We start from the raw sequence: 19,132 nt of genomic DNA on the forward strand, positions 1-19,132 counted from the left end.
AAGGAGGGACGGTCTCACCAACGCCTACTTCTGTAGGCAGTCACTGCTAACAAACCCCACTCCCGCTGCTGGCTTCCGGCTTCTGTGGGTGGTCACCGCTTGCCACCCCTCTGCCAACACTGTCAACCACAAATTGTACCCCCCCCCCCAAGTCTCAGGAGGCACAAGCCATTCATATAGATGCTTCCATATAGTATAAAATGAAGGAAATTGCACTGGGGATTTCAGAATATCCTCACAGAGCAAGAAAGCCCTTCCAGACTGCCAGTTTTATCATCTGCATCAATTCCCTCTCCTAGTCAAGTCTAAACAAAGTGTATAGGAATACAGTATAAGAAATAAGCAATAAAGGAGTCCAAGTGAACCTGACAAGTCCTTGGAGCAGGGAACCTTTTACTGGCTATTTTACCATGAAGAAAAGGTCTGAAATGCCCAAAATCCCATTAATTTCAATATTTCATCCCTATTTGTGCATACAACTTTAGAACACATAAAGACTTCTCATAAATTCCACTCTCCCTGGATTCCAGGTCTCAAACCCCACAATTTACTAAAATAAACTTTTAGGTAGTGAATTTAGCTAAATGTTGTAATATTTTGGCACTTTGTAATGCACTCTGTTTGCAAGTATGTAATCTCTAAATAGCAGATACACCTAAGGGTTTGGACATATGTTTAGAAATTCTTTAAATTAATACAGTTCGCAATTAAGAATACAAAAAATTGTTTGTCATTTATTATAGACATTTTGAGGCTTTCTAGATAAGGCAAGATATAAATATAAATGATAACATTTACTATAACAACTGTAATAATGGTCATAATAACAATTACAAGAATAACAATAATAATAATGACATATTTACTCCAGTGTAATTGTCCTTTACTCTGGTGTAAACAAAGACGGCACAGAAAAAGTAAACTCCTTGAATATAAACATACTTGAATATAGTATAGACTGACTTAAAAAAAATCAGGGGTAAATCTATACCAAAGAACATAACACAGGTATAAGTGTCATGTGTCTGCAGCTACCTCAGGGTAGCTCTTTCTTCAAGGCAAACAGAGTATATTACCTGTTCATTCACTGTCTACTGACAAGGTGTCATACTAGCATCTACTGTAAAAACAGTTGTGTGCATCTGCCGTGAAATGGCTAACTGTTCCTGGTGTAATCTATACTGGTGTGCAAAAGTAACATAAAATACACTGATATAAATGTGTTATAGGTCTACGTCCTAAAAAAACCCCACAACTTTCGATCAGCCTCTAAAGAGAAATGCAGCACAGCCAACAATTAGCATTTCTCTATGATGTAGCTGCTCTAAGAAGAAAACAAAGCAGAGATCAGCAATGCTTTCTGGAGGTAGAACTGAATTACCCTTCCTGGGTCAAAGGCAGATTGAAGCCAGGACCCAGCTGCCGTCATTGCCACTGCCTCTCTCTGCTGCCTAGCTGCAGCACAGCATGGACAAAGCCCCTGGACACAGCATGGCACAGCATGGTCCAAGCAAAGCTTCCCACTGCTGAAGACTCCTGCCACTGAAGCTCCTACTCTGTGGACCAAATCCAGTGTCTCTGGGGGTGGTCGCCAACCCTTGAGTTAGAGAGAGCTTGTGCTCTATATTAGCTCCATCTGATGGTTTTAAGGTGTTACCAGGTGCTGAAAAGATGTTCTTTGCTACAAAGCACGTCTTCGTAATAGCCTTTGGTAAAGTAGGCTGTTGCCTATGAAAGTGTATGCGTTTCTGAACCAGTTAGCCTCTAAGGTCACATCCAGACATTCAGAGGTGTGCATTTGCAGTGGCACAAATTGCTGCAGTGCATGCCCCTTCATGCGTGTTTTATTTCAGGACAATTTGTCCTGCAACGGACAAGCTACTCTCTCCCAGCTCTTCAGACAGGGAGAGCAGGAGGCTGAGACTACTCACTAGGTGGCCTCACCTAGTGGCCTGTAGCAGCAGAGGCACGGGTCAGGTAGCACAGAATCATGAGTGGCAGACAGGGTTGCTCTGGACGGCCTGTCCTCTATGCGTGCCGGCACACACTTGTTGTGCATGTGTTATGCCACTTTTTGTTCTGTTTCTTTTTTTCTTTTTTTTTTTCTTTTTTGCTACAGGGAAATCCTGGTAGCAAATTTTGGCCCCATGCTGCAAATTTGCAGTGCGGAGCACATTTTAATATTTGCCCATGGGGTTTGTGGTGTCATGAAGAGGTTTGCTGCTCCACAAGCCATACAACCCTGCATATCTGGATGCCACCTAAGGTGCCACCCTGCCCTGCCTTGTGCTTGACTTCAGACTAACACAGCTAACTACGTCCCTGCAGTAGAAAAGAAATTTTTGCTGAATCGGGTTCACAGGTAAACTCATATTGCATATTGTTAACCTATTGTTAACCCCAGTGGGTTAAATACTCTTAGAACTCTCATCAGTTGTGTGCATTTACCATATTTTATTTGGACAGGTATCCTTGAGTGATACAAACTAATTTTATCAACCTGCCACAGGCATTGACAGGTACTTACAATTTTGTAAATTGTGACTTTTAGCAAAATTTTAAATATAAGAAGTAACAGCTGAAAAAAAAAGTTTCAACAGCTTGACCATTAAGATAGATTTTTTACAGATTTTTTGTTATTATACCATTTTTTATTTCTGCTTTTTTATTATACAATCACAACTAATTGTATTAAATCAATGCCAGAAACCAAGAAATATTCTAATAACTAGATCATGCCTTGTACTTTTTAAAGTTGGAAGTGAGGGAAGGAGAAGCTTTATTCAGCAGCAGTGGAAGAGGAGGCATAGGAAATATATTTCTATCTGCATTTGGTAGGGCAGGTTTGTTCCCCAGCCCGCAAGGGTGCTGTAGGAGGTATACCCATTTAGCACCCACACATGTACACCACATCTCAAATTGGCATTTACAATAGCATTCAGAATCTCCACCTTCTCAACAAGCCTGTGTACCTGCTGACATCAACACCAAGTAGATTGCAAAAGCCACTCCAGCTCTGAATGTGAACAAAGTGTCCTCTCTCCAAAATACTCATTCCTCCTATCATCTTACATATATCCACATCAGGCAATGCACCAGACCACTTCTCTGATCCCCTTCACTGGTTCAGGCATGCTTGATATTTCCCTGACCTTAGCTACAGGTAAAAAATACACAAGTCACTTTTATTTATTTTTAAAGCAAATACTATTTTTTTTTCTTCAAAGCTGTTACAAAACCAGTTTATTTCCCCAAAATGAAGTAAGTACATACTGTGAATGACTGTTTTCATAAGATTGCACAAACTCTTTCACACACATAATGGTACAACACTTACAACAGAGTTCAGTGGGACTACTTGTGTGTCACTGAATTGAGTAAGATTTCAAATTCTAGACCTTACAAAAGTGAGAATACTGATTCAAATAAGTGTTTAAAATAAACTACAGAATTCAAAGTTCGCAAGTTGTGCTGCACCTGCATTGAGTACTCAACTCTGTATGTGAAACAAATGTAAGTATCAGTAATAAAACAGCATCTCATTAAACCCTGTTCTCATCTAGGAGTGAATAAATAAACTGTGTCTAACACAAATACCTGAGTTGTGTTGTAATACTGCTGTACATAGTAGGGCCACTCAGTAGGGTAACTAGGGCTGAATAACCAGGGCATGAGCCTTGGGTGCTTACTACAGATCAGTGCTGGAGTGATGGCAGACAGGCACCAGTCACATCAGGAGGCTGGGCTCAGCATGGGCTGGAGGCTGCAGCCACTTAAACAGGAGGCAGAAGTTCCCTCCTCAACCTCACTCCCTCCCCCTTGGCTGAAAATAGCATATGGCCAACAAAAGGAAAACTACATTTAGTTTTGATTGTATGATGTGCATGTGCATCAGAATGTTAATTCTAAAATGGTTATCCTGGAAAATCAATTTAATTAATTTGACCTCATTTTTTGTAATCATATTTGGGCCATATTGTTTACTGATTGTAAAATCTTTTCAGAAATCAAAATCTCAGCATTACTCTCCATTGACAAAGCTTCAGTACTATGTTTTCAGATCTACTTTCAATTGTCTATATGCAGTAATTGATGTAAACAAAAATATCTAAATTATCTGATATTTAACATGGGGATGCTAATGAAACCATACATTCCAGTTGTTTTCAAAATCAGGCTGAACTAAGTAACTAGACATTTTTCTCTAGCTAGCTCCATTAGGTGGAGCTAAAAAAATGTCATCTTTAACATATTTAGCAAAAGCTTACTGGTCTAGAATGTGTTTAGTTTGGCACATTGTTCCTAGTAAATAAAACTTTGAGTACTTTAGAACAAACACAAATGAAAGCTCTGCCCACATACATGACAAAAGACACTAAATTATTTGATGAGTTTCATAAAACTACAGATTTAAAAAAATCATTAAAATTTCTATTTTAAGGGATGATTTTGGTCATAGGTAAAGTTTGTAGTTTCACAGTAATGCTCATAATTCTTCACTAAAACATAACTGAAAAGTTTTGGTTTTTCTCTCTAGTATTGCTTTCAAATTATACGTACAACTAAGGCTCTTTAAGACAGTTGCTGTGCTACAGCTACCAGAACAAAGCACCCTCCCTTACTCCAATCCACTGATTCTGCTGCAGCAAATGTGGTAAAGGCAATTTAATATGAGATTTGTTTTATAAAGCAATAGGCAAGTTTGAAGACTAGAAAGAAATTCCCACAGAGGAAGTACACTGAGCATTTAAGCCCTAGGTCTACACTTGCACTTCCTATTTGTTTTAAATTTTAAAGTCAACTTATTTAAATTCTGCCAGCTGTACTGGCCTTAGAGGCTCCAAACTACCAGATCTCTCATAGTCACTGGATTTCATCCTGGGCACATAGAGTTCTTCACAAAAGAAATTTTCATAGCAAACTCTTTTTATTCCCTCAACTAGCCATAATTTATCAAACAAATAAAACATGATAATCAAGAAAAAATACCAACATTTAGAAGCACTATCCATTATAAACTTTTAATTAAATTTGCCACAGTGTTAGCTTAAAGATATTTTCTGTTAATGATTGCAAATATGTTTGATTTTTAAAGTTGTAAATACAAAACAATGAGGAATTGGTTATTTCATTTTTTTCTTTAGTCAACAATTATTAATCAAACACAACATTAGATTTTGACCCTGAGAAACTAAAATTAAGCTGAGATGGAAGTTTGAGGAGTTATTTCATTTGGGAACACCACTGTTGAACACATGCAGTATATTTTTACAGCAAAGTCCCTAATAGCTCCTGGCATTCAAATGTGATGCCCTGGTAGATCACTGATAACCTGACAAAAGGATTTATTCAAGTTAGGTCCTTGAGATGAGCAGTTGATCTTGGTGGGTTGAGAGAAATTCTTGGTAACATTTGATGGGAGGAAACCTGTCCAAAAAGCTGATGTCTTCCATGTCAGCTGGCTAAAGGAAAGCACGTGGCTCCTGACTGCTCGCAGATCCTAGTCTCTTTGTGGTAAGAGCTGTTTGGCATTCATAATTATGTATTTTCTGAAGTATGCTGGGAAGAAAGGCTTAAAATGTGTCCAAGATATAGAAGAGAAAGAAAAGTCTGTTGTAGACACTAGAGGAGGTTGGCCAGGAAAATAAAAGGAAGTCTGGTAGTTGGAAAACTGAATGCTTGGTTTCCTGTTGAGAAGGAGAAGTAAGGGAACATTCTGTAAACAGGAGAAGAGAAAACAAGAATGCTTATCATGTTTAATAATCAAGGTGATAAGGAGGACTGTTTAAGTGAGAAGCATTTTCTAGACAAGACAACAGGTGTAAAAAAGGTCTGTCCATGTGTACTAACAATGTCTACAGCATCACACAGACGGTAATGTGCATTGACAAACCTCCTCACATAAACATTTGCATCTCTAGTAACAGACTGACCATCAATGCCAGGAAGAAATTTTGATAAAAGTTTTGATTTTCTCAGTGACTTGGTAGTAAAATTTATTTTGGAAGCTGTTGTGTGAAATGTTGGTGATAAAAGTATAATGCAGTGATTTAAGACGGTTCTTAACAGTGTTTTACAAAGTACTCATAATGCTTGGTACTTCATGTTTGTTTCTTAATTCATTGGGATCCTCCCATATAAACCAGTTAGAATGAAATAGTGATTTCAGTGGGTTGATAACCTACTTCTACGGTTATCGAAGATATAAATAGGTAAGCAATAAAAATCATGTTAAGATGACAGTCTTGAATGCCCACAGCCTTTCAAAAAGCAGCTGTAACAAACAGGTCTAACACAAGAGGCTAATACAAACTTATTAGAGTGCGGGTAGCCACCCTGTGGCACACGTGGTACAAGTGGGATGGGTAACAGCTATGTGTAGCACACAGTAGGCCTGGGAGGAGACTGGCATTTGGCAACACAGTGGCAGATAGGGCAAGGAGCAAAAAACCGAGGAGCTAATTGGGCAAGGGAGCGCAAGGCAGGAAGCAGAAAGCAAACTAACTGATCCGGCAGCAGGAGAATGGTATCAGAGTAGCACTCAGGGAGGGTATGGGACTAATTTGTGGCATGCCTGTCAGACAGATTGAAACCCACTGTGTTAGAGAATCCTGGTCTTGATTTCAGACCAGGATGCAGGATATCCACAAATTCAGTCTGCAGTTGCTATTACAGCCAGTGAACCACAGTAGTGGCTTATACAGCCATTCATTATGTAGAACTTGCAGCCAATGTATCCATGAACTTAACGGACCAGTTAGTCACATGCACATCATTGCTTTTGTGAAACATCCTCCACTCTTAGATTCCTACAGAGTAGTCTTCCACTGAACTAGGTTCTATGACAAAACCTCTATGCACAAGGGAGTCCTGGTGTTTCTTTTTCTTTTTGTTCAGTCATGAGATTTGTTCAGTCATGAGACATGAGATTTCTCAATGCAAATCTGATTTTAGAATGATACAACTGCTTATGGCACTGCAGTAATCCCTACCATATGAACCATTTACAAAGAACATGCCAATCTGATTCTCAAGTTAGATGTTCAAACTAAATAAATTTAAATGCTTCACAAAGAGTGGTGCAGTCAGAGGGCCATGTTCCTCCTTTATTGTGTGGGCAGAACTCCTGTTGATATCAGTGAGACACTGCACAAAAATCAAAATAAAATTTGATCCTTTCAGGCCAATAATCCAGTTGTTAAAATTTTACAGAAAGTATGTTCTACTTACATAAAAATCCTTTTCCCTCACCCCCTCCAGAAGTTCACAGGTACACATTTGCATTATATCATGTAAAGTCTGAAGGAACATCAAGTTTTAATGCATTTTTTTAATTACTAAGGAAATCACCTTAATATTAAGCACTGAGTCTTCAGAACAATAATACAAAGAAACAAGACAGACAAGGGTATTTGAAGTTAGAGGTAGTGGCATACGTCTCCGGTTGGAATCATGGTTTTCAGCTGTTCTAAGTTCCTAAGTGACCTTGTGCAATAGCTGTTAGGAATATTGCTAAAGGCAGGCAGTTGAAAGATTAGCCATTAAGTTTCAATCTTATCTTTGTAAAATGACTGTATTCAAACAGACTGATATTATTTTAAATGATTCCCAAAATAAATAAAACCCCTTGATTTTCACGTCAGACTAAATAAATAAATAAAGTCTAGGTATTTAGTTTGCAAAAGATTATTTTGAGGAATCATGACTCTTACAGTTTGATTTTTCCATGAAGATCCTTTGCTCTGAAGTATTCAGTGCTACTCATCTTCAGACAACTTGAAAGGCAATGGATTAAATGGTATTCAGATCCAGTGAAACAAAGCACCTCAAGTAATTAAAGCTTCCTCTCCCAAATGCTGATTCTAATACTTAATTAAGAAGGGCACAGAAATCGAAAGTTGTGTAACACTCTCTACCAAACAGCAAAGCATTTTAAGCTGAGCTGAACATTCACGGCAAGGGCAGCACATTTCAGCGATATGTTGGGAGGGTCAAACAGGCAACTGGACTGCCTGCCATACCTATAAATCTGCAGGTCACTAGATAACTTGTTGAGTATCCACAGAAGGATTCAGTTCTTTTAACTGGATCCATTCAAGCTGGAAGACTGGGTCACTGGTGCCACAAGACATGAATGAGGGTGGCAACCCCACATAAGGAACCAAGCCCATGTGTGTGTAGGCATAAATCAAATGGAAACAAAGCAGTTTTCCCATTAAGCTGCATTGCAGCAGGTAACACTGCTGATCTTTAAACCTGCCACATAACCTCACTTAATGACCCTTGCTGGGTAAGATAATAGGACATTATTGAACCTGGCTGAGGATGGGATCCAAGGGTGCCTCCTTTATTGCAGTGGAGGAACCATGCCAGATGCAGATAGTCCCTTTCCCACCAGATACCTCTACCTCCTGGGCTTCATTCCCAAACTCCCCAGCGGGAAGGAATGGGATTCATTAGCATTTCTTGCCACTGCCTCTGCACTCTGACAACCCTTCCCAAGACAGGGTCCCCTTGAAGCCTGCTGCCAGAAGGGCTTATCCCTTGCGTGAGAGGGGAAAACCAGACTGGATCCTCTTCCCAGATCCTCCTCTGTCCAGGGACACCCAGCATCAAGACAGCCCCATTTCCCCCTCTCCACCTGCACCCAAGGGTGCTGTGCCACACCAGGACTCTTCCCCACTTCTCCACTGACCCACCCACCCCCAGGATGCCCCTTCCCACCCCCCAGGAGCCCTCAGAGAGTCACCGTATCCCCCGCCCTGGCTGGGTCGCTGTCTTTCTCCTTCCACAGGGGAACCCCTCCCCTTCCCTGCCCCAGGGACACCCCCTGTCCCTCCTGTGCCAGGGGGACTGCTGCACCCTCCCCTCACAGGAGCAGGGAGGGGGAGAGGGACCTCCTGCCCTGAGCTCAGGGGCCCAAGTCGTGCAGGCACCTGCAGAGAGGCACCGCAACACGTGTGTGCGCGCGCACACCCACACATCCACACACCTATATACACCCCCCCACACACACACATATATACACACCCCCATACGCACACACGCCCACACCCCCCGCCCAAGGGCCACTGGTGCTGCCCCAGCCCGCACCCGCCCGGCCCCGCCGCCGCCTGTCACCTGGCTCCGGGGCCGGGGCCGCGCGCGGCGCAGAAGGAGTCGCTGCCCCGCGGCTGGGCCGAGCCGCCCTGGTGCGGGTGCGGGTGCGGGTGGCGGTGCCCGAGGCTCGGCGGAGGAAGGCGTGGTCCTTCCCCGCCCCGCGTCTCTGCCGGCCGGTGCCCGCGGGGAGCGCTGCTGCCCGCCCGCCCGCCCGTCCGCCGCTGCCTCCGCCCTGGGCACCGGGGCGCTCAGCTCCGCATCCCGACGCCGCCGCCCTCCGCGCCCTGCCTCAGCCCGCGCCTGGTCCTGGCTCCGGCTCGGCGCCGCGGGCACGAGGATGCTGCCGGCTCGCTGTGCCGGGCCAGGCAAGGCTGGCTCAGCCTCCCCCCCCGGCACTGCCCGGGCTCCGCTCCCGGGGGCGCCTCTCCCCGGGGGCAGCTGCCTCTTCCCCGCCTCCGGCAGGAGGGACCGTCGCTTCCCTCCTCCAATCAGCCCCGCGGGCGCTAGCCCGCAGCAGCCACAACTTGGTGGAGTTGAGGAGGAGGAGGAGGAGGGCGGCCCTGCTGCTGGGCCCGGGTTGTGCTGCTGCCCTGGGAGAAAGCTGGATCTGGACCGTTTCTGGCCTTGCCACCTCACCCCCCACCCAACACTGTGCTTCCCGCATGGGGAACAAGCCCTGCTACCTAGTACACCCAATGCCTGGACTCTCCACCTTCCCCCACCCCAAAATCCCCGTGGAGAACAAGCCCTGCTACCAAATGCCTGGACCCTCCACTTTCCCCCACCCCGAAATCCTCCTGCCCCCATAAAGAACAAGAGCTATACTACTTAGTGTCATAGTGGTTCTCAACCTCTTCTGTACCAGGACCCATTTGTAAACACCAGTCCCAACCCAGTGCCCCTTACTCCTGCCCCCAGGCCCCAATGTGTGGGGCAGGGGGTGGAGCGGTGGGGCAGAAGGGGGGAGCATGGAGGGCCCCAAGCAGCCCCTCACAAGCTGAAACTCTGCCAGCCTGCAAGGGAAAAGCCACGGTTTCCCACCTTTTTATCCTTTAAAGAGAATCCATTTTTCAAGTTCACACACAACCCTGTCATATAGTCTTGCAACCCCCTTGTGGGTCACGACCCACAGGTTGAGAAACGCTGGTATAGGGCTTGGTATATCCCAAGTGCAACCATCCTGGCGCAACCTGAACCTTCATCCTGATGGCTCCAACCCAGTGACGACCCCCCTATGGCTCATATTCCACAGAGATATTCTTCATGGCTGGGGTGGGTGCCCCTCTTGCCACCCCTAGTTATGCAAGTGCCCCACAAGTGGCCTTTCAGTTCCTGCTGAACATGCTGAAAGTGAACAGCTTAGCCTTAGATACATAGCAGAAGTCTCAGGCAGAGCAGGCTCAAATCAGAGATTGCAATCATTAGGTTTAAAAGGAAAATTGTACTGTGTAAAATTGCAATCTGCATTGTTATGAGCAAGGTCTGTTCAGAGGAGGAGGGAAATCCAAGCATCCAATCGAGAAAATATTGCAAATTATTGTCTCAAAATCTAGTTGACCTGCTCAATTTGTTTGTTCCAGACAGCACAAAAGACCCCAGCATCTGGATCTTAACCGCTTGTTGGCCCATACTCTGCAAACTCAATTTGCTTAACAAGAAAAGATGTGTAGTAGCTCCTTAGGGGTGGGGAGGGGGAAATCTTGACACCAGAGTATACAAGCCTGGTAGTGTCATGAATACCACGGTCCGTCGTTTGAAGGACCAGTTAACCAAGTTCTGCTTCCCAAGCAAATTCAGAACATATATAAAAGAGAGATGCTCTTCCTTAACCCTAAGAAAGCTGGAACTGTCTGTGGCCTCTTGATCCTGCCATGGTGTGCCAAATTTTCACCACAAGTTCAGAAATTGTATTACCAAAATGGAGAGAAAAGGCTCCTTTCAGTATGCCACCAAAAAAAGGACTTCAACATATTTTTATGCACAAAAGTTACACCACTCTAATTGAGCACCTGTATCCCTCTAGAGCCAGCTATTTTTTCCAAGGTAAACAATACATATGTGTCTTCTCTTAGTCAACCTGCATTATCTGGATCCTACAATACAGCTCCAGTTGGCTACTGACTCATATTAGAGCAACAGAAATTAAGTACATGCCTTGCATTACAACATTAGAATTCATGATGACTGAATTTAAGCAGGTGACAAATTGTATGTTGCACTGTCTAGTTTTAATAAGATGAACTAGGCTATACATCTTGTAAGTAAACTGTTTACCTAGACTACAGGTTGTCTGACTAGATCACACAAACATTCACACACAATGATGATACAGTCTGGGGTTAGGAGTACAAAGATTGGCAGAATCAAGCAAGATTGACAGATGTATTTTTTTATATTTTTCCTGTAAGATGCGGCTTCTGATTATTAGTTCAGATTCTTTTCCTCCAAAACAATAATCCAAAACAAAGGCAAAGACATTAAGTAACACATTTATTAGACTAATGAGTAGTAAAAAGCTGCCCTCCCAGACTGTGTAACATTCATTATAAATAAGGTTGTATGCACAGTGTTTGTCATGCACATTACAGTTCTTTATCAGAGTAGCGCACTAGCACTAGCAAGTACCTGTTTACTTAAATGAGCATACATATGTTAATACAGTAAAAGTAAAACTATGATTTTTTTTAAAGGTAGGAATGTATACAGGAACATAGGACTGCTTTTCTAAAACAAATCAATACTCCATCCAAGCCAGAATCTTTCCCTCAACATAGGGAAGCTGCAGAGAAAAGCATAAACCGCCCCCCCAAGAAACAGTACAACAAAGTGGTAAAGCATACATATGTAGCAATCTTCTTTTTGTTCCATCAGGTAGCGGAAGACTTATGCCCTGAAGCATGAAAGTTTATTATAAATAAACATTGATCTTATCCAATGTAATATAGATTTTTTTTTATTATTTGTAAAATATTTTACAAATGTTACTCAGCATTTTACCTTGCCACGATTATATATCCATTTGCTAATTTTATTGTAGAAAAACAGCATCATTTTTTTCTTTTTTTATTATTTTAAAAAATACCATCTGTCCTTGTTATTGTATTTTAAGAAGGGGTGAGTGGGCTAACTTTTCCCTTAAAATAGTTATTTGTCTACCTCTTTCTGGTAGAAAGGAGATGGACTAAACAATGTTTACTGGTTTTATTCTCACCTCCTATACAGTTTTATACTTTTGTCAGGCTATGACCACAAGTCAACAGAATATTTCAGGCACTCTTATCAAAATATTAATTAAATTATTATAATTCAGTATTACCTTTCTTCTTGATCTTGTCAAGGGCTGGTAGATGGGTGGTCCAGAGTGATGCTTGGAGCAGGACTGAATGCTGGGGTTCTAAGCCAAAAAAGAAGTCCACATAGTCGGCTAAAGTCAGGAACCACTGATCTATACCAGAGACAGGGAATTAATAGGAAGTGGGATATGCTCAGGGAAAGAAAAACTAGAGCAGAAGTTGGGATATGCAAGAACCCAGACAGGTGTAAAAGTTTAGGTAGGTCTCAGGGTAGGAACTGGAGACAAAGCTTAGCCTTAGCAGAGACACCCAAGATATGAAGAAGACGAATTGAGTAGATGGTTTTGAGCAATCCTCTCAGTCCTTTTATGACCGACTCTGGAAAAGTCATGGTTGCATAGGAGTCAGGATTTCATGCTGGGCATGGCCTAGGTGAGTTACATCATGCCAAGGGCATATCTGTGTAGGTATGTCAGGTACCTGGATTTGCTCATCTCATTACCACCTTCTAGCACTTGTGGAGTGCTCCCTGTGGAGTTTCAGTAGTACTACATGGAAAATCAAGTGCAACCCCATTGCAGGCACCCTTCCAATGTGATAGGGATAATAGACTGAATAATCTGTTCAAGTCCTAGGTAGTGATTACCTGCATTGTCTGGAGGATGTGCAAAGCTAAAGTTCTGTATAAACAAACAAACCTTGTCCTGTGTTGAAAGGCCTTGAGTGTCTGATCAGTTGGACAGCATGGTATTTGCAGCTGTCCACAGCTGGCTGGCAGTGGTGTAACACGCAGTGTTGGCACCTGGGACAAACCCTGAAGGAAGGGAGGAGGTGGGGTGTCCACAGGTTCTGCAAGAACAGGACAGGGGACAGGGGAGTAGGGCAGCAGTCTTACTCAATCTGGGAACTTGTAAACAGTCACTGGCTGAGCTGGTGCTGCCACTACCCCACACTCTGCCTGTCCCAGCTGTTCTTAAAGTGGCAGCAGCAGCTGGGAATTTTATTGTGTAAAATGTTGATCTGCATTGTTATAAGAAAGTATGAGGAGAGAAATGCAGCCACTCTAATGCAATTGAGTTCCTGACTTTAGCCTACTGTTTGTACTTCTTTTTTGGCTTAGAACCCCAGCATGCAGTCCTGCTCCAAGCGTAACTCTGGACCACCCACACACCAGTCCTTGACAAGTTTAAGAAGAAAGGCAATACTGAATTATAATAACTTAATTAATATTTTGATAAGAGTGCCTGAAATACTATGTTGACTTGTGGTGGCCTCATCTTGAGAACAGATCAGGGGTTGAATATAGGCTGAAAAAAAGTACAAAATTGTATAGGAGGTGAGAATAAAAAGAGTAAGCATTGTTTCATCCATCACATTTCTACCAGAAAGAGGTAGACAAATAACTATTCACAGGGAAAAGGCAGTACACTCACCCTCTTCCCCTGCTTAAAATCCAATAAAAAAGAAAGATGATATATTTTAAAATAATAAAAAGGGGGGAAATGATTCCGTTTTTCTACAATAAAAAATTAGCCAATGGATAGATAACGGAAGCATGATAAAATGCTGATAAATATTTGTAAAATATGTATTGCAAATTATTGTCCCAAAATCTGGTTGACCTGCTCAATTTGTTTGTCCAGCCATCGGACTGAGGATAGTAGGCAGTACAAAGGTGAACTTTGTCTTTATGGAGTCTAAAGAGCTCCTTCTGACAAGAACTGTGGTGCTCATTCCAAAATGATGCATGATGGAAGCTAATAAAGTATGCCAACAGATGCAGTTTTTGGCTCCACATTTTAATAAGGACACAGAGAAGTTAGAGAGGGTTTGGAGGCAGATGACAACAGTGATAAAGGGCTTGGAAAGCAAGTTATGCAAGGAGAGGCTGAAAGAGCTAGGCATGTTCAGCTTGCAGAAAAGGCACTTAAGAGGGGATATGATAGAAGTCTTCAAATACCTGAAAGGCTGCCATAAAGAAGGGGGAAAACCCCTTTTCTCTCTTGCAGACAATAGGATGCAGAATAATGGCTTGATGTTGCAGCAAAGTAGGTTTAGACTAGATATCAAGAAAAACGTCTTCACTGTTAGAACAATGAGGCAGTAGAATAAACGGCCTAAGGAAGTTTTTTTACTTTCTATCATTGGAAGTGTTCAAGAAGAGGTCCAGGATGGTTTAGGCATAGCTATGCCGATGTTCTACTATCTTTATTTCCCATGCTTCTGAGGTGTGTTGATTACCAGGGGTTCTTTTAAGCCTTTCTCAGAGGCATTGGGTATTGGGTGCAACCAGGGCTAAGGATTTTGACTGGGGTGTGCCTGTGCTTGATTCTATGAAAAGCCAAGTCCAGTTAGGCCTAGCTGTCTTTTAGGATCTGGGCCTAAATCAACCCTTTAAGCTGTTTTAATTTCAGTATTTAAAATCAAAGCATATAAGGCACATTGGCCACCTCCAACAAAATGCATTACAGCTCCATTGAAGCTCTCTGGCATCTTTTCACTACAGTGGTGAATTGTTCACTAACAGCTAAACCCAGCAGAATTTATCCTGCATGTCTCACAATCACATAGGTGGTATTTTGTACGATATCATTAGAAGCTAATGTAATGGCAAGTACAGAGAGCATGCTACTAGTAGAACCTCAATTTTTAATCACATCTTCTCCACAACACCAATCCAGCAATTTTATTGTTTTTATTAAATATCTGTCGTCTTAGCTCCCCACTTTTCAAGAGACCAACATAGTTATATGTTTTCATTTAAAATCATAAATTAACATCTTAATAGGGCTCTTCATAAGACTGTTATGTTTGTTAGTTAATTTAGTGGAGCATAGAAACATTGTTTCTGCTCCCTTTATGTACATTTAATTGGAGACAGATTACGCATAAAATTCTAAACCTCTTTGGCTAGTAAGATCACATCCTTCATTTCATCAGAACTGTGTGATTATCAGGGATCCTGCATTTCTGTTAAAAAAAAATCCTCAATTTTTCATTTAAAAAAAGTAACCTAAAATCCACATTTTTCCTTGATTAAAATGAAACAGTACTAATATATCAATATATATATATATAGAGAGAGAGATATACACACACAGAGACACACTAATGTTTCATTTTAATCATGGAAAAATGTGAATTTTGGGTTACTTTTTTAAAAACAAAAATTGGGGATTTTTTTAAATCAGAGAAAACTAGGTTCCCTGGTGATTATCCTGCTTTGGACCATTATAGGCATATGTTAGGAAGGAATGGTTTCCAATTCCTATTACTTGCGTATAGTTATATGTGCTGGCTTTGCATATAATCCATGCAAGTGTACAGGGCTGGACACAGGCATGGGTGAACCAGGAGGCTACCCGGGGCCCGGACAGAAAGGTGGCCCAAACATGGTAATTTTTTTTCCCGTTGTCCAACCATTATTATTATTATTTCTGGTGAAGGGGGACCCAATATTAGAAGTTCCCCTTGGGCCACCAGGAGTCTAGGTATGATGCTGCAAGTATATAGAGATCTAGGAACAGTGATAGTATGAACTTCATCTGATGGATGTATTGAGGATTCTGATCTTGGGAGTTATTTGAGCACTGCATAAATGTAGCCTGATTCTGTCACAAACATGAAAGACAAAAGAATACTGTGTCAGGATTAAGGGCCTGACAATGTAGGTATTAAAAATCATAGTTTAGGCAGCTAGAGGCCATACAACTAATGCGGATTAGGCTTGTCAGCATTTCCTCATTGCTATATTGTCAAATTTAGTTGTTGGCAGACGTCTAAACTCCTCAGAAGATGCTGAAATAAGCCTAACAGGTAAAAAGCTAAGTGAACGGTGCAGAGAGTTTAAAGATGTCACAAAGGTTAGATTTCCAGCACTGATCCTGAAGTGGCAACAGTGCAAACTGCTGACTTTCAGCAACAGAAAGCTTAACATTTTTCTTTATGCTTAGACCCTAAGTGAAGGGTCCTTTTCATTTTAAATGTTAACCTTATAACTTAGACTTTTCTTCTTTGAGATAAGTAGTCACTATAATAGTTGACCTATTGCAAGATCCCAGAAGCAGAGATCAATTAAGAGATTCTGGGATCCTGAGCAAGAAAAAGATTGGTAAGTCCCAAGAGCTAAAACCTCTTCCTTTACTGCTGTGGAAGGTCTTACTCACTGATGCTGACTGGCGATTTACAGTAAGGAATATAAACTAAATAAGAAAAGGACTTATTTGCATGTTTATTTGCATATTCCTGGAGTACAATATGCAAATAAGCATGCAAATAAATCTTATTTGCTTTATATTGCTCACTGTAACTGCCCAGGAGAGTGAATGAGAACTGAGTCAAAAATTAAGACTAATTATCACATACCTGACAATACTGGACTCAAGTAATGGCAGGAATCCCCTGGGCAGTTTCCTAGGCATGGGAGGTGGAGGGGGAATTTAGGCATCTGGAGGCTTTTAGGTCTGGGCCCAGCTGGCCCATTCATTAATCCATCTATGCCCAGAAGGCTAAATGACAGCAGCTATGCTACATGCCAATCAGAAATCATAATATTGTGCCAGACCCATATTACTGTTACACTTACAATGTTTAAAAAAATGTTTTTGCTGCTTAAAATCCTACTTTTCATTACCCCTGCCAAAATTTCTCCTCTTTGGCATCTTTTCTTGAGTTAACTCTTCTGGGCATCATACCATATTTTCTTGCATACTACACACCCCCAAATAAAACAAACACTCTGTTTTTGGAAGGAAAAATGTAGCAAAAATATTTTTCCAGTCATAGCAGCTGACTTGCTCTAATGACGACGATGAAGCGAGTGTTGCCACACTCATATGTCAGAAGCATGTGAGCCACAAAGCCAGATATAGGTAGAATGGTGAACGTCAGTAAGACCTTGGGCACCCAAAGGAGGGTCGTAAGGGCATTCATAGATAATGTGGTTAGCCATCTGAGCTTGATGTGGTCAGCCATCTGAACTTGTCCCGAGCAGCTTAGTTGCTGCTTCAGGCATAGGCTTCAGTGTTAACTCTCTCACAGCCACAAAGGAATTGGTAGCCACTTTTGGTTGTTTAGCTAATAGCTACTGAAAATTCCTTAACAACTGTCAGATGGTTAATATGAGACTCTACACCCACTGCTTGCTGGACCAGAGAGAAGCAGGAGCCATTTCAGCAGCCATTACACCACAGCGACTCCATGCTTCTATTCCAGTGAAGAAAATGCAGCTTCCCCACCTAAGATATACACCCCAATTTTGGAGGACTGATTTTTGGGATAAAGATACATGTGGTGATTTAAGTTGGTGGTAATGCTACAGAGGCTTCTTTGTGACAGCATGCCCAGGTACACAGGCTATCTCTTTTTAGTTTTGGCATCCCATGAGCCACCAGAGACCTCAGATGGTGGCTCCTCCAAAGAGCCATTGCCATGGGTACATACCTGGTGTGATTCAGACTCCCCTGACACCTGCCTCTCCTATAAGCAGAGGGAGACCCTAATGCATGTCTAACTGGAGTGTCCCAGGGTGCAGTTCCTTCATCACCTACTCCAGAAACTCCTGCTGGGGTCCTGGCTACACCACTCTATGTACCTTTTTGTTTACGCACTCCCCATACACAGGACCTGGTCAACCTCTAGCCAAGCTAGCAATCCTACCTGACCAGGAAGGAGTCTCTGGCTGGGAGGACCCCTAGGGTCTGTGGGGCTGTTTTCCAATGAGGTTTTGCTATCACTGTAACAGGGGACCTGTCCCCTGTCATTTGGAACAAGTAGGAACAGGGTGGCAGAATGTAGGCTACCAGCAAAAAGCTAAAGAGCCCCTGTTATAGTGACAGATCAACAGGGAGCCTGGTTTTCTATGATTAAAAAACATCTCCAATTTTCAGATTAAAAATAGTAACCCAAAATCCCCATTTTTCCATGATTAAAATGAAACCCCACTAATATATAGATATACATATAGCTGTGTTTCAATTTAATCATGGACAAATGTAGATTTTCGGATACGTTTTTTTAAACCTAAAATTGGGGACTTTTTTTTTTTAATCAGGGAAAACCAGAATCCCTGAAGATCAAATACAGCCTGCAAGGAGACCAACTGCAAGGGGCAGCAGGTGCATGTAGAACAGTTAAGTGGACTTCAGGACTCAGCTTGGGGACTGCAGGCAGTAGGACACTGGACTGCTGAATAGGGAATTAGCAGCACCTGAGCCTTATTCACAGCAAGGCAGGTCCAGTTGTAGCAAGGTGACCAGAAAGAGGTTGCGGGAGAGGAGGGGACAGAAAGGCCATATAAACCTAAAGCTCATTTTGCTGTAGGTCCTCATAACAGAAAGAGCTTTGCAGGAGCAGTAGACAAGAAGATAAGTTATGTGTTTTGCTTCTGTTGTTTGGGGTTTGTGTTATCCTGTGAGACTCAGGGTGGCTTAAAAGACAGGCGATGGCCATGAGTGGGTGCTGAGGGTGCTATTACAGGGAGTTCTAGGGAAGCACACAACAGTTTGGGGCTGTATTCTAAGGGTCCAGCACAGGGAGATGAAGCTAGGGATCTGGGAGGGGGGAGACGCAAGGGATGCATGCTGGTATCTTGAGCTGTTGGTTTGGAGCCCAGCACTTGCAGCCCAGGCTGTGGCTTGGGGCATGAGTTGCGGGCTAGAACCCAGTTGAGGGTCTGGAAGGCTAGGTGCTTCCTCAGAGACTGATGAGAGAGTCCTGTTGAAGTTGGTATGTGAGGATGG

General features: G+C 42.5%; 1 protein-coding gene across 2 annotated transcripts in view; it reads right to left on the reverse strand.

Moving 5' to 3' along the window:
• UGT8 (UDP glycosyltransferase 8) overlaps positions 1 to 9,288 on the reverse strand; it is a 75,837-nt gene extending 66,549 nt beyond the window's left edge. Inside the window, exon 1 of one of the 2 annotated variants that reach the window (XM_006269623.4) lies at positions 9,121 to 9,288. Coding sequence is in view for 1 of the 2 variants with exons in the window: in XM_014600784.3 (XP_014456270.1) it covers positions 7,713 to 7,728 (16 nt within the window). In the remaining variant the exon portion in view is untranslated. Of the gene's footprint in view, positions 1 to 7,712; positions 8,623 to 9,120 lie in introns of those variants that run through there. The other variant, XM_014600784.3, reaches the window with a different exon arrangement.
• Between the last annotated feature and the right edge of the window lie 9,844 nt (positions 9,289 to 19,132).

Source organism: Alligator mississippiensis, chromosome 2 (assembly GCF_030867095.1).
Source record: "Alligator mississippiensis isolate rAllMis1 chromosome 2, rAllMis1, whole genome shotgun sequence".
In the NCBI taxonomy this organism is placed as follows: Eukaryota; Metazoa; Chordata; order Crocodylia; family Alligatoridae; genus Alligator; species Alligator mississippiensis.